Raw genomic sequence first — 16,104 nt, 5'->3', positions numbered from 1 at the left:
CGCTCATTTATTATATTGTTTACAGTGTACTATGTTTACATTTTCTGTTGTGCTGCTGTAAGTAAGTATTGTTCTATCTGGGACATATGACAATGAAACACTCTTGACCTAAGGAAACAAATGTACAAAATAACTTTTATTTGATCGGCTATTAAGGTGGATACATCTGAAGAGAGAGACAATAAAGGAGATTGCTAGGGGCTTGACAAAGTTCTTTATATCCTCTCGAATCACAGGCGAGGTCCCAGAGGCCTGGAGAGTAGACATTATTGTCCCTTTGTTTAAAAAGGAAAATAGGAATAAATCCAGGAAATTGTAGGCTAGTGAGCCTAACATAATGTAAGTGGTAGGGAAACTCTTGGAGAGGATTCTTATAGATAGTTTACTTGATTTTTGTAAGTGAATTGGTTAATTAGGGACAATCAGCATGGTTTTCTCCACGGCAGGTCATGTCTTACGAATTTGATTGAGCTTTTTGAGGAGGTAATAAAATGATTGTATATGAATATGGCAGTGGATGCTGCCTACATGGACTTTAGGAAGGCATTTGGCAAGCTCCCTCATGGTAGTCTAATAGAGAAGATCAAGAAGCATGGGATCCACAGTGATTTGGTACGTTAGAATCAGAACTGGTTTTCCCCATAGAAGGCAGAGAATAGTGGTGGAAGGGTATTATTCTAGTGGGAGATCTGTGACTAGTGATGTTCTGCAGTTGTCTGTGCAAGGACCGGTTGTTTGTGATACGTATAAATGACAGAGGACAAAAATGTTGATGGGTTGGTTTGCTGGTGGCACAAAAATTGGTAGAGTCGCAGGCAGCAAAGAAGGCTGTCAATGGATACAGCTGGATATAGATCAGTTACAGACATGGGTGGGGAAATGACAGATTGAGTTTAATCCAAGTAAGTGTGAGGTGCTGCACTTTGGGAGATCAAGTATAAAGGGAAAGTATACAGTTAATGTAAGGACCCTTAAGAGCATTGATATACAGGGGGGTCTTGAGGTCTGAATCCATAGCTACTTAGAAACATAGAAATTAGGTGCAGGAGTAGGCCATTCGGCCCTTCGAGCCTGCGCCGCCATTCAATATGATCATGGCTGATCATCCAACTCAGTATCCCGTACCTGCCTTCTCTCCATACCCTCTGATCCCCTTAGCCACAAGGGCCACATCTAACTCCCTCTTAAATATAGCCAATCAACTGGCCTCAACTACCCTCTGTGGCAGAGAGTTCCAGAGATTCACCACTCTCTGTGTGAAAAAAGTTTTTCTCATCTCGGTTTTAAAGGATTTCCCCCTTATCCTTAAACTGTGACCCCTTGTCCTGGACTTCCCCAACATCGGGAACAATCTTCCTGCATCTAGCCTGTCCAACCCCCTAAGAATTTTGTAAGTTTCTATAAGATCCCCTCTCAATCTCCTAAATTCTAGAGAGTATAAACCAAGTCTATCCAATCTTTCTTCATAAGACAGTCCTGACATCCCAGGAATCAGTCTGGTGAACCTTCTCTGCACTCCCTCTATGGCAATAATGTCCTTCCTCAGATTTGGAGACCAAAACTGTACGCAATACTCCAGGTGTGGTCTCACCAAGACCCTGTACAACTGCAGTAGAACCTCCCTGCTCCTATACTCAAATCCTTTTGCTATGAAAGCTAACATACCATTCGCTTTCTTCACTGCCTGCTGCACCTGCATGCCTATTTTCAATGACTGGTGTACCATGACACCCAGGTCTCGCTGCATCTCCCCTTTTCCTAATCGGCAACCATTTAGATAATAGTCTGCTTTCCTGTTTTTGCCACCAAAATGGATAACCTCACATTTATCCACATTATACTGCATCTGCCAAACATTTGCCCACTCACCCAGCCTATCCAAGTCACCTTGCAGTCTCCTAGCACCCTCCTCACAGCTAACACTGCCCCCCAGCTTAGTGTCATCCGCAAACTTGGAGATATTGCCTTCAATTCCCTCATCCAGATCATTAATATATATTGTGAATAGCTGGGGTCCCAGCACTGAGCCTTGCGGTACCCCACTAGTCACTGCCCGCCATTGTGAAAAGGACCCGTTTACTCCTACTCTTTGCTTCCTGTTTGCCAGCCAGTTCTCTATCCACATCAATACTGAACCCCCAATGCCGTGTGCTTTAAGTTTGTATACTAATCTCTTATGTGGGACCTTGTCGAAAGCCTTCTGGAAGTCTAGATACACCACATCCACTGGTTCTCCCCTATCCACGTTACTAGTTACATCCCCGAAAAATTCTATAAGATTCGTCAGACATGATTTACCTTTCGTAAATCCATGCTGACTTTGTCCAATGATTTCACCACTTTCCAAATGTGCTGCTATCCCATCTTTAATAACTGACTCTAGCAGTTTCCCCACTACCGATGTTAGACTAACTGGTCTGTAATTCCCCGTTTTCTCTCTCCCTCCCTTCTTAAAAAGTGGGGTTACGTTTGCTACCCGCCAATCCTCAGGAACTACTCCAGAATCTAAAGAGTTTTGAAAGATTATTACTAATGCATTCACTATTTCTGGAGCTACTTCCTTAAGTACTCTGGGATGCAGCCTATCTGGCCCTGGGGATTTATCGGCCTTTAATCCATTCAATTTACCTAACACCACTTCCCGACTAACCTGGATTTCACTCAATTCCTCCAACTCCTTTGACCCGCAGTCCCCTTCTATTTCCGGCAGATTATTTATGTCTTCCTTAGTGAAGACGGAACCAAAGTAGTTATTCAATTGGTCCGCCATATCCTTGTTCCCCATGATCAACTCACCTTTCTCTGACTGCAAGGGACCTACATTTGTTTTAACTAATCTCTTTCTTTTCACATATCTATAAAAACTTTTGCAGTCAGTTTTTATGTTCCCTGCCAGTTTTCTTTCATAATCTATTTTTCCTTTCCTAATTAAGCCCTTTGTCCTCCTTTGCTGGTCTCTGAATTTCTCCCAGTTCTCTGGTATGCTGCTTTTTCTGGCTAATTTGTACGCATCATCCTTCGCTTTGATACTATCCCTGATTTCCCTTGTTATCCACGGATGCACTACCTTCCCTGATTTATTCTTTTGCCAAACTGGGATGAACAATTTTTGTAGTTCATCCATGCAGTCTTTAAATGTCTTCCATTGCATATCCACCGTCAACCCTTTTAGAATTAATTGCCAGTCAATCTTGAAATACTTGAAAGTAGTAATGCAAAAAGATTGTGATAAAGGTGGCGTATGTTATGCTTGCCTTCATCGGATTGTTTTCTCCAGGGCATCAGAGGCTGAGGGGAGAACTGACTGAAGTTTAAAAAAAATTATGAGAGGCATAGTCAGCAGTTAGGGATGGAAATTTCAGATATGGTAGAAGTGTTTAACAAGCTTTTAGATAGTCACATGGATATGCTTTAAATGGAGGGTGATGGATCATATGTAAGCAGAGGGGATTAGTTTAACATGGCATCATGCATGACAGACATCATGAGAGAGCCAATGGACCTGTTCCTGTGCTGTACTATTTTTATATTCTTAAAAAAAAAATAATGTGCAATTTTATTGGACAGCATGCAGTGTGGTGCAGTACAAATGCTATCATATTTTGATGTGTGACAAAATTAAGATTGTGAGCAACTAAAAAATGGTTACAGTTTAATATTGTGCTTGATGGAATGCTGTCTTAAAACATGGCACAAAATTTCTCCTAACTCTTAATCAGAAAGTAAAGAATTCTAGCTATATTAAATTTCTCTAGTGTAAGAGAACGATGTCCCACAATTCAAGTCTTTCCTTTTAAAAATAAATCTTCGCTCTTAGCTCCTATCACTGCTTCTTGGTTTAGTTTTTAGTTTAGAACTACAGCGCAGAAACAGGTCCTTCGGCCCATTTAGTCTGCAACGACCAGCAATCCCTGCACATTAACACTATCCTACACACACTAGGGACAATTTATATTTATACCAAGCCAATTAACCTGCAAATCTGTGCGTCTTTAGAGTGTGGAGGAAACTGAAGATCTCGGTGAAAACCCATGCACGTCACGGGGAGAATGTACACACTCCATATAGACAGCACCCATAGTCAGGATCGAACCCGGGTCTCTGGCGCTATAAGACAGCAACTCGATTGATGCGCCGCCCCATCTTGTGTTGAAAATATAAGTAGAGTTCAATTTAAATGCCGTGAACTTTAATGGAATTATAATAAGACCTGTGCTGGATCTGGATCTGGATGTAGTAGGCTGAACAGCTCTAGGCAGAGCATCACTCAGCACTATGATGGTGGTGGAAGTGCTAGTCGAGATGGGGATGCTTTTGGAGTGCATCTTTGTATGTGTTGATGTTTTGGAGATCTCTGATGCTGGCTGGTAGGATATTCCAATCCCTTGCTGTTTTGAATAAAATTGAATTAGAAAGTGCTAATGAAGTGCCGTGCAGAATGAAATAATTTCCAAGTTGGTAGCTTCTGGTTGACGTGCCTATGGGTGCTTGGGTTAACTGGATGGTGTCCTACATCTTTAAATCAATAGTGGTATTCTTGATCTTGTGGAATGTTGTCAGCCTGATGAACTTGCGACGAGTAGTAGGTGGATGAAGTTTAAGGTCCTTTATCATGCTGGAGATTGGGCTCTGCCACTTGTCGGTTAGATTTGAACCTTGCTGCTCTGTTTTGCAGAGTCTGGATCTTATTGATGTTCCCTTGAGTGAAAGGATCCCACACGGAGCAGCCATATTCAACATGTGGACATACAAGGCTTTTATATGCTTGGATCTTAACTTCTTTGGGTGCATTTTGCAAATTGCAACGTAGAAAGACGATGACTGCTGGCTTTGGCTGTTGCCCCTTCCACATGCTTGTTCCATTTCGTGTTTTCAGACAAAGTAACTCCTAAGTATTTATGACTAGAAACTGCCTCTAGCTGATGTCCAGAGAGTGTATAGTAATGATGGATTGGTTTAGGTTTCCTAGTAAAACACGACATAAAATTTTTCTGGTTTGAACATCATTTGCCATTTCTTATCCCATGTCTCCAATGAGCGCAGATCTTTTTGAAGCATCAGGCAATCATCATGAGACTTGATCGGTCAATAAACCACACGATCGTCGGTGAAGAGGCAGACCTTAGATATGATGTTATCAGGAAGATTATTAATGTAGACTAAAAACAGCAGTGGTCCCAGCACAGTGCCCTGTGGTACGCCAGTCGACATAGGCTGGCTATGAGGATGTTCCCTGGACTACAACTGACTGCTCCGTCAGTTAAAAAGCTAGTTATCCAGGAGTGAAGTGAACCCTCTACACCAAAGTATTTGCGACGGTGAAGAAGCCTCTGGTGTCATAAGCTTTTGCAAAATCTAGCACCACTGCGTCCAATTGTTTGGTTTCTTCCACAGAGCTGAAGATTTGGTGAATGGTAGTTATCAGCTGGGATTCACATGACCTTCCAGCCCAGAAACCATATTGAGTATGACTGAGGATGTTGTTTCTCTCCAGGTGTCCTATGATGTGTCGATAGATGACATGCTACCCAAATAGTAGTGCAAATCTACCATTGTTGAATGTTGTAATTGTTAAAATTGTAATTGTTATAAAATGTAAATAAAAATATAAAATTCCAGAACTACTCAGCCAGTCAGACAGTATTTGCAGAGAGAAATCACAGTTAATAATTTATATCAATGACCCTTCTTCAAGAGCAGAAGTTGCAGCAATTTGTATTTTTAATTCATATTTCCAGTATCTGCAATTTTTGCTTTTTAGATCATAAGCATCTTAGGTTGATGGTAAATCTTGTTACCATGGGTCACAAGTCACCACAGATATGAATTCACAATGAATAACAAAGTGATAAAAATTCATCAAGTAAATTTTACTGACCTTTATCACGCAAAGTTCTAAAGAATCTTGAAGAGCCCTTCCATACTGGTGGAGTTTCTGTAAGCATATTTTCTAAATCCTGCAAATTACATTCGGAAATAACATATTTTGTGAAGAAACTTCTTCAAAAATGTTTTTAAGATAATCATTTATTTACATGCCCAAATAGTTTCTAGAATATTTTTGTAAGGATGCCAATTGCATTACTACACAACAATTTTATGATCCCAATTGAACAATTGGGTTTTGTGATTATAGGAGTTCTGATGACAGGTACATCAACCTGAAGTGCTAACTGTTTCTTTATCTGTAGATGCAGCCTGACCTGTTGAACATTGCCAGCATTTATCTTTTAATTTCAGATTTAAGAAGTGTCTTAAAAGTAGAGGAAGAGAATGACAAATAGGAATTAAATTATGAGATTATAAAATTGAAGTTTAGGATGCAAGGTCATCAATAGTGGTGAATGGAAGACCAGATTGAAGGTGTTTAATGCTGTGGAATGCTGGTGGGGGATAACAGAGATGGGAACAAGCAGGATTTAATACACAACAATTAGAATTATACACCACCACCTTAAACATGGAATGAGCCGAGGTTTACAATGGCTTATGAATGGGAGGCAAGCCGAGAGAGAATAGAAAAATGAAATTGAAGGTGATTAAAGCACTGGGACAAATGAACAAAGGCCAAATACGCACACAAAACTGATACAATTTAAAAAAAAAAAATGTATTCAATCCACTAGTTTTTGCATTAATAGCAAAATAACTACAGAAATACCTTTTGCAGTTGCTGAGTATAAATAACTTTAATTTCTGTGGTAATTTTGATAATATCAATCTTGGACAACACTAAATGTGGATGTGCATGCAGAGTCATTGAAGCCCCTTTGCCCACCATATCCATGGTGACATTTTTTGCCTAGCTACACTACTTCCATTTGCCTACATAACCTCATGTCTTTCTCTGCCTTGCCTTTCTGTGCCTGCGTAGTGTCTCTTAAATGTGTGTATCTGATTTCACAACCTTCCCTGGCAATAATATCCAGATATTGACCACTCTCTGTGTGTAAAATAAAATTCCCCTCATATACCCTTTGAAACTCCTTCTTTTCTTAGACATATGCCACTAGTTTTAATACCCTTATCATGGGGAAAAGAGTCTGCCCTGTTTATGCTTCTTATTATTTTATGTGCCTCAATCAGCTCACTGCTCAGTCTTTCACTCCAGGGAAAACAAGTCAGGCCTATCCAATCTTTCTCAGTAACTAAAATCCTCAGATCCAGGCAACATTCTGGAGAACCCCCCCTGCACTCTCTCCAATGTAACCATATTCTTCTTATGGTGATACAGTGTACAACCAAATCTGCACACAATACTCCAAGTGCAGTTGACCAGCCATGACCAGTTGAAGGCAAGCATGCCATTTATCTTATTCATCACCCTATCCAGCTGCATTGCTTCTTTCAGGGAAGTAAGGACATGAAGTCCCTCTGTTTATCAACATTTGTTAATGCCCTGCTATTTATTGCATATGCCCTGCATAAGCCTCTTTGACTTCCCAAAATATATCAACCACACTTGTTAGTATTGTATAGAGGATTTAAGTAGTTTATTAATATACAAATATTTGAATTGGAGCAGGTATAGACCATTCAGCCCCTTATGTTCCAAAAAAGATCACAGTAACCATTTAATAAGATAACAGCAAATCAGATTTTGACTTTGACTAAACATTCTTGCCTACCCTCATTAGTCTTTCACATTGTTTTTCGGAATCAACCTGACTGGCATAAAAAATATTGAAAAACTCTGTTTGCACCTCCCTTTTAAGAAGAGTTCCAAGGACTCGTGACATTCTGAAAGAAAAAGAAAATCACCGTATCTGTCTTCAGAGCTGAACTTTTCTTAAACGACCTCTAATTCTAGATTCTCCCCTAAGAGGAAACATCTTCCCCACCTATCATGTCAGCACCCCTTCATGATCAACATATATTTTGCTTACTTGGGGGTGAATTTATTTCAATTTTTTGTTTACATCTAACCTATAGACAACATAATATTTAACATTGTCAGCAAGATGATGAAATATTCTGTATTTGACTTCTGCGACTATGCAATGATCTCCACCATTTACAAGTTTTAAACCAATTTTAAATCAATAAAAATATTATACAGTAAAATTGCAGTTTCTGAAGAGGCACTGAAAAAGTTTAAATTCTTCAATATACTTTGAATTTACTTTGTTCTTTCTTATCTTTTGACAAACTTACTTTTATTTTACAAAAAGACAAAGTGCTTGAGTAACTCAGCAGGTCAGGCAGCATCTCTGGAGAACATAGATGACGTTTCGAGTTGAGACCCTCCTTCAGACTGAAGTTACTCCAGCACTTTTGTCATTTTGTGTATTAACCAACATCTGCAGGTTTTTATTTCTACTCTTACTTTTATTTTAATTTGATACATCATACAGCCAGCTAAACACAAATTAGTTGTATTTCCTGTAAAAAGACGCTTGAAGCTCTTTGTAATGTTGATCAAAATTCAAGATCTATTACTGTTTTTGTGTTTGGAATCTGCATAGTGTCATATTTTATGTAGATAAAGGTATTAGAAAAAAAAAACTTGGTAGTCATTTATAGCCATAGTAAGTAACGGTTGTTTGTTATGGTGCGAGAACTTGGTTTGATGGCCAGTTTACAGGTTCAACCAGAAGTGAAGATTGGTCCCATTGTCTCAAGATCACTCACCTGCCTTGAGAGTGATCTCCGAGGCTTCAACCCTGCAAAACAAGAATTGTTTCTTAACTTGTGTTAACTATAAGGATTATACCAGTATCCGCACATTAAAATTGGAAAATAATATCAATGGTTAGTAGAATTTTTACATTTACATTTGAGCACAAAAAAAGTGTGCTAATTTATGATTATGATTACACTGAGTTGTAACATACATTGTGATAGATTGGTTTTACTGATTAGTGAGATAGCATTGAAAAGTCTACAAAATCCTATAAAACGAAATGAAATTGTTCCCTGTAAAAGAACAACACTAATTGGGTCGGCAAAAAATGTCATATCTGCAATCAAACCTACACCAATGACTAGGATTTGGGATAGGGTGGGGGGGAGGGGGTGGTGGATGGTGGTGCTGGCATCTTGAACAGTGGGTGGACAAGAGGAGTTCAACCCATGTTCAGTCCTGACCTCGGGTGTTGTTTGCATGGAATTTGCATGTTCTCGCTGTGCGTTTCGTTCGTTCTATTTGCTATTACATCCTAAAGATGTGCGGGTTGATAGGTTAATTAGCCACTGTAAAATTTGGTGGAAGGGACGAGAATGTAGGGAGAATGCAAAGGGATTAACAAACCATAAATATAAATGGGGGCAGGACATGCTCAGTGGTGCAAGGACTGGTTTCCCTGTTGTACCTCTCTATTACTATGAAATGAGACAGAGTCAGAGAGTCGATATAGGCCACAGAGAGATTTGAAAACAAGGAAAATAATTTAAAAATCGAAGCACTACCTGATTACCTGAAGTCAATGTAGATGAGGTGCTAACACGCAATTAACAGGAATAGAGATTATGTGTCAATGAAGCTAGCTTCAAATAAGGATACAAGCAGAATTTTGCACAAAATTTCAACTCATGCATTTGAAAAACATCTGGTCTGTTTTGTGAAAATCCAAATTGGTATACATCGCAGTAAAACATGTAAGGAAGGATTATTTAGTGGAAACAAAGAACTGCAGATCTTGGTTTCCAAAAAAGGACAAAGTGCTGGAATAACTCAGTAGGTCAAGCAGCATTTCTGGGAAATATAGGTGATGTTTTGGATCACGACCGTTCTTCAGACTGATTGTAGGGGAGGGGGTGGGAGGAACAAAAGATTGGAGAAATAGACGCAGGACAAAGCATGGAAGGTGATTGGTGGACACAGGCGAAGGTGGTTTTTGATAGGCAGATGGTTGTAACATAGGCCAGAAATTAAATAACTGAGATAGAGGGATTGGAAACTTGCAAATTGTGAAGCCAGAGAAGGGAATGTGGATCGAAGGAGAGGGGTGTGTGGGAGAAACAGGTGGGAGAATCCAGGTGGGACATGGAGAGGGGTGGGGCTAAAGGGGGAGTGTGGGAGAGAAATAGATGGGGAGGTATTTGTAAGTATTTCCTAAAATTGGAGAATTAAATTTTCATACTGTTGGGTTGAAAACTACCCAAGCAGAATACGAGGTGCTGTTCCTCCATAATACCCACAGACTCACTCTGGCAATAAAGGAGAACCAAGGCAGACAAGTTAGAATGGGAATAGGAGTTAAAATTGTTAGCAGTCAGGAGATCCAGCAGGCCTTGGAGGACCAAGCCAAAGTGTTCGATGAAACGGTTGCCGAGTCTGCATTGGTCTCGCTGATCTACAGAAGGCCACATTGGGGACATCAGCTGCAGTAGATGAGGTTAGAAGACGTGCATGTGAACCCGTTTCACTTGGAAAGATTGCTGGGGTCCCCAGATGAGGCATGGGAGGAGAAAAAGGAACAGGTGTTACATCTCCTGCAGTTGTTGTAAAATGTATCTGGGGCAGGTGTGGTTTCGGTGGGGTGGGTTGAGTGAACCAATCGGTTAAGGAGCTGTCCACATTTACTAAAGATGGACATCTCGGATGTCCTAGAATGGAAAGCCTCATCTTGGGAGCAGATGAGGTGGAGACGGAGGAATTGAGGATGTTGTAGGAGCCAGTTGAACCAGGGCACAGAAGAGTCACTCTGTGATACAAAGGTGAGAGAAATCAAATGAAAACACAAGAGACTCTAGATGTTGGAATCTGGACTAAAAAGAGCTGCTGGAGGAATTCAACTGGTCAGGCAGCATCTATAGAGGGAAATGGAGAGTTAACTTTGAGGTGAACTGTATGCAATCTTGGTCCACCCAGAATGAAAGGCCTCTGAAAGGTGAGGTGTGCAACAGAATAATTCTGTCAAAAACCAGCAAAAGGGCCCCTGCAGAATGTTGTATTAGTTTGCTGTTTTGGGTGCACTACAATTTCTAAACATATAAAACTCATAATTATCTTAATTTAGCTAATTTAGATTCATTGAGAACTCTAAATTTATACATGTTTTTCATTTTATTTAATTCAAATTTCATTCTGTTTAGAACAAAAACGACAGAATTAAAGTTGACAGAATCCCTTTATAAAATCCACATCGACCACAAAATACATTAAAAACAGACTATTCAGAAATAAAAAAGAACAGATCTCAAACAGTAAAGCTGTCCGGATATTTATTTAACACAGCATCTAAATGGATTCAAATTGATCCAGTCAAAAGAGTTACTTTTAAATATACCTACAGTGCCCTCCATAATGTTTGGGACAAACACCCATCATTTATTTATTTTCCTCTGTACGTCACAATTTGAGATTTGTAATAGAAAGAAAAATCACACGTGGTTAAAGTGCACATTGTCAGATTTTATTAACTGGTATTTATATACATTTTGGTTTCACCATGTAGAAATTACAGCTGATTGATAGTTCTTCCCCCGTTATGGCCTGGGCATGTATGGCTGCTGGTGCTGGCTCACTCATCGTCATTGATGATACAACTGCTGATGGTAGTAGCATAATGAATTCTGAAGTGTACATTCACATCCTATCTGCTCGTTCAAACAAATGTCTGAAAACTCATTGGCTGGCGGTTCATTCTACAGCAAGACAATGATCCCAAACATACTGCTAAAGCAACAAAGGAGTTTTTCAAAGCTAAAAAATGGTCAATTCTTGAGTGGCCAAGTCAATCACCCGATCTGAACCCAATTGAGCATGTCTTTTATATGCTGAAGAGAAAACTGAAGGGGACTAGCCCCCAAAACAAGCATAAGTTAAAGATGGCTGCAATACCGGCCTGGCAGAGCATCACCAGAGAAGACACCCTGCAACTGGTGATGTCCATGAATTGCAGACTTCAAGCAGTCATTGCATGCAAAGGATATGCAACAAAATACAAAACATGACATTGCTGTATCTCAAACATTATGGTGCACTGAAATGGGGGGGGGGGGAGGGGAGACGGGACTATGTATGAACACTGCTGTAATCTCTACATGGTGAAACCAAAATGTATAAAAATGGCCTTTATTAAAATCGGACAACGGGTACTTTAACCACATGTGATTTTTTATATTACAAATCTCAAATTGTGGAGTACAGAGGCAAATAAATAAATGATGCGTCTTTGTCTCAAACATTATGGAGGGCACTGTGGGTCAAAAAAATTACACTTTGCAACAGAAGTAAGTGAAAAACAAAATTAAAACTACAACTAATTTTAATGGAAATCACAAATTTGAAATTGATATTTTATTAGCTTGAAATTAAAAAAAGGTTTACACAAGTATTAGAGTTATTACCATATCTAAAGTATTGTTTTCTTTATGGAGCAAGATAATAAACTAACAATGCTCCCATTGACTATAATTGCCTATAATCAATGTACTTCACACAATTAGATTTGCTATGTACATATCTAGAGTTTTATTATGACCAGGACATAAAGCCATAAATTTCATGAGGTGCATCATATCTTCAGAGTTAGGATCTTGCAAGAACCTAAACAAAGCAAGATTAGTGTCAAAGGTATCAAAGGTATTTTATTAGTCACATTCACATACACCCAGGTGTAGTGAAGTGAAATGCTTTTTGCCATTTTGCAGCACACAAAAAAAAAAGAATACAGACATAACACCAATAAGAGTCTTAAATACAAAGAACATTCCCCCACAATGGCTCCCACCATGAGGGAAGGCACAAAGTCCAGTCCCCAACCCCAGTTCATCCATAGTCGGGCCCATTGAGGCCTCCACAGTTGCCTCTACGGAGGCCCGATGTTCCAGGCCGTTCTCGCCGGGTGATGTTGCTCCGGCGTCGGGAGAGTCCTCCCAGCGGCATGGGAACCCTGGAACGGCCGCTTCCGCACTGGAGGCCGCGGCTTCCGAAGCCAACAAGGCCGCGCCGGTTGGAGCTCCACAACTGGCGATCTCATCTAGAGATCCCAGGCTCCCGGTGTAAAGTTCGGCGCCGCCGCCCGCAGCTGGTCGCTCCACAGTCCCGCAGCTCCGCGATGTTTTCCCCAGCAATCCTCAGCTCATCGGAGCTCCAGCGCGGCGACCCGGGCAAGGCATCGCCCGCTCCGCGATAGCGCTCCAGCGCTGTGCCGTCGCCGAAGCCGAGGTTCTGGGTGGTCCCCGACAGGAAACGCCGCTCCAGGCCCGCTGGTAGGCCGCGAGGACAGGTCAAAGCTGCAGCCCGGAGAAAAGCTGCCTCTCCAACCAGGTAGGGACCCTGAAAGGTAGTTTCCCCCCCCCCCCCCCCCACTTAAAAAAGTCTAGACCTCCAAACAAAACACTTAACTAACTAAAATAAAAAATAAAAGATGAAGAGACAGACAGCTGCTGGCTGGGCAGCCATGCATCGCCATGCACAGCCATGTCTAATAGCATGCAGTCAATTCCTCTGTACGCAGGGTGTGTGCAACAATGGGAAGAGGCCTCATAACAAAGGGTATTTAAAAAAACCTCTGGGTTGGCAAATGCACCCTCAGAACTGAATCTTCAGCAATTACTTGGTTCAAACTTTTCAGTCAGTGCCAAAGGGTTGCTACTTACTAATAATGTGAATGAAATTTGGCCCCAAAAATTGTCTCTCACATCCTCCTATTTTCATTCTGCTGTCACTGATGCATATTATGCATACTAGGTTGCAATTTACAGCAGTCAATTAACCTGCCAGCATGCCTTTGGGATGTGCGGATAGTCACATGATCACAGGGAGAACTATGAGGCAGCAGTGCTAATTTATATTTAATTCCACATTTTCCACTCTTCATAACCTCCCCTTCCAATGTAATTTATTTAAACTTTCATCCAGTGTCACACCAAATCTTTTGGCGGTAAACTGACCACACCTGAGGTATAGAAGTGTGAAGACGCACAGATTCAGGGACAGTTTCTTCCCAGCTGTGATTAGGCAACATAATCATTCTACCACAACCAGAGAGCAGTGCTGAACTATTATCTACCTCTTTGGTGACCATCAGACTTTCCTTGATTGGACTTTGCTGGCTTTATCTTGCACTAAATATTATTCCCTTATCACATATCTATACACTGTATATGGTTCGATTGTAATCATGTATTGTCCTTCTGTTGACTGGATAGCACACAACAAATGCTTTTTGCTGTACCTCGGTACACCTGACAATAAACTAAACTAAACTTTCTATCTTCCACACAGCAGGTCTATACTGTAGAGTGTAGACGGTAACTTTGACAAGCAAACAGTTACCTTGATTGAGCTTCCATAAAGTTACTGATCACAAGAAGTGCTGATAGTTGACATGTGTAAACAAGTTATTTGTAATTAGAATAAATTCTACATGAAAGTCCATGCACAAATGCAGTAATTTGGAGTTGGAAGTGGCTGGAAATCCTAATCCTCACCAAGGTGAGAATTTGGTTCAATATGGGGAAGTAAATTTAACCAAATTCTGTGTTGTTGAAAAGCCAAAGTTGTAATCTCATGGATAGCACTGCTGACCACCTGAGGATGTAATATAGGCAATATCTGGTGTCATAAGCCTCAATACTCTGAAAGACCCAACCAGGCTATTCCACAGTTTCTTGATAAAGATCATACCCTGCCTTCTACGTTCATAGGATTTACTTTTAGTCACCATTCTTTTCACCATAAATTTGCAAATTAAAAAATAATGTATATTTCCTTTGATATTACCAAACCCTTTATCTTTCATGTAATGTTCTTCCAATTTCTCCTGTACTCTCTATTTATGTGTTGATTTTCCTTGTGTGTCTATTCCTAATATTTGCTCTAAAACATTTGTTCTTATTTTAATTAAACCTTGAATTTGTTCATTATCCTGGGAGTACCAGCTTTGGATGCCTCTTAATTTCTCCTCACAGGGAAACTGCTTATTCATATCCAAAGTAAACGTACCTTCAGGGCCTGGCATTGCTCATTCACTGCATTCTTAGACAATGTTTTCACTCAACCCGTATGATCTCTCTTCAAATCACTGAAGTCAGCTGAATGTTTTGGATGGATATTTTTTACCTTTTGATTTTACTGTTGGATAGATCTATATTTAAAGATAGATCTGACCATTTTAAGCAGATGCTCTTGCATTAAAATGTATCCTACATCCTACTTTACAGTAATTTATCCTACTTTATCCTACACTTTCTTCTCCAAAAACAGGATCCAGCTAGAAATGAAAATTAAAGTTCACTAGAAACACTTTAGAACTCCTTTAATTTTCATTTTATCATTTTTCTAAACCCTGCCACAAATCTTCAGCCCTAGACCCTATTCTCCTCCCCCAGTCGATATGCCTTGGGGTAAATTATGTCACCTTTAGCAATGTTTGATTATATTCACACTTCTCTAAAATCTATCCTACATCCTACAGCAAAGTAGCTGGTTCTTTTCCATTTAAAAAAATGCATGTATGAAATCAATTTAACAGCACAATCATACTTACTTCTTGGTTCATCTGTTGTGACAGATTCAATAAAGTCCTGTGGGGTCATGAAAAGTTGCCCATCATATTCCAATGACGTAAACAGTCTAAATCTTTGTTCCTGGGAAGAAACATACAGTTCTACATCTTCAAAATCAGTTTCTTCTATTGTATTCTGAAAAATACAAAATTAAAATGTCTTATATGTTTGACTGTTGCATTTCTCATACAGTAAGAGCAACACAGAATGATGTACAAGTCACTTGCATGTAAAATTACATGTCAGTTTATCATATCCATTTAAATTATAGTATTTCCTAAATAAATGAAGGACCTGAATAGGCAAAACCAAAAAGCACACTCCTGCTTCAAAACCCACATAAAAGACGCAACAATATGACATTTCCTTCTGAGTTGTATAACAATAGTCTTATTAATAGAAAATTATAGAAGTTTAGCACGGCTGGAAATGATTTGAGCTTTTCAACCACACAAACAGTGCTGTGACCTGGCCATGATTAGATAATGAAATAATCTATTCAAGGGTCAAGTCACGAGTGTTTTATTGTCATATGTCCCAGATAAAACAATGAAATTCTTACTTGCAGCAGCACAACAGAGTACACTGTAAACAATATAATTAATGAGAAAAAATATATAGAATGTAATGCCAAGCTACTTGGGT

General features: G+C 39.8%; 1 protein-coding gene across 4 annotated transcripts in view; it reads right to left on the bottom strand.

The window, feature by feature from the left end:
* The window catches only part of micu3 (mitochondrial calcium uptake family member 3), a 129,013-nt gene that overhangs the window by 90,833 nt on the left and 22,076 nt on the right, over positions 1-16,104 (bottom strand). For all 4 annotated transcript variants that reach the window (XM_033029258.1, XM_033029267.1, XM_033029287.1 and 1 more), the window contains exons 2-4: positions 15,441-15,594; positions 8,632-8,663; positions 5,879-5,957 (exon numbers count right to left, since the gene is read on the bottom strand). In XM_033029258.1, the coding sequence (XP_032885149.1) occupies positions 5,879-5,957; positions 8,632-8,663; positions 15,441-15,594 (265 nt within the window). The remainder of the gene's footprint in view (positions 1-5,878; positions 5,958-8,631; positions 8,664-15,440; positions 15,595-16,104) is intronic.

The sequence above is a fragment of the Amblyraja radiata genome, chromosome 1, assembly GCF_010909765.2.
Source record: "Amblyraja radiata isolate CabotCenter1 chromosome 1, sAmbRad1.1.pri, whole genome shotgun sequence".
NCBI lineage: Eukaryota > Metazoa > Chordata > Chondrichthyes > Rajiformes > Rajidae > Amblyraja > Amblyraja radiata.
This window is presented reverse-complemented; position numbering and strand designations above follow the sequence as displayed.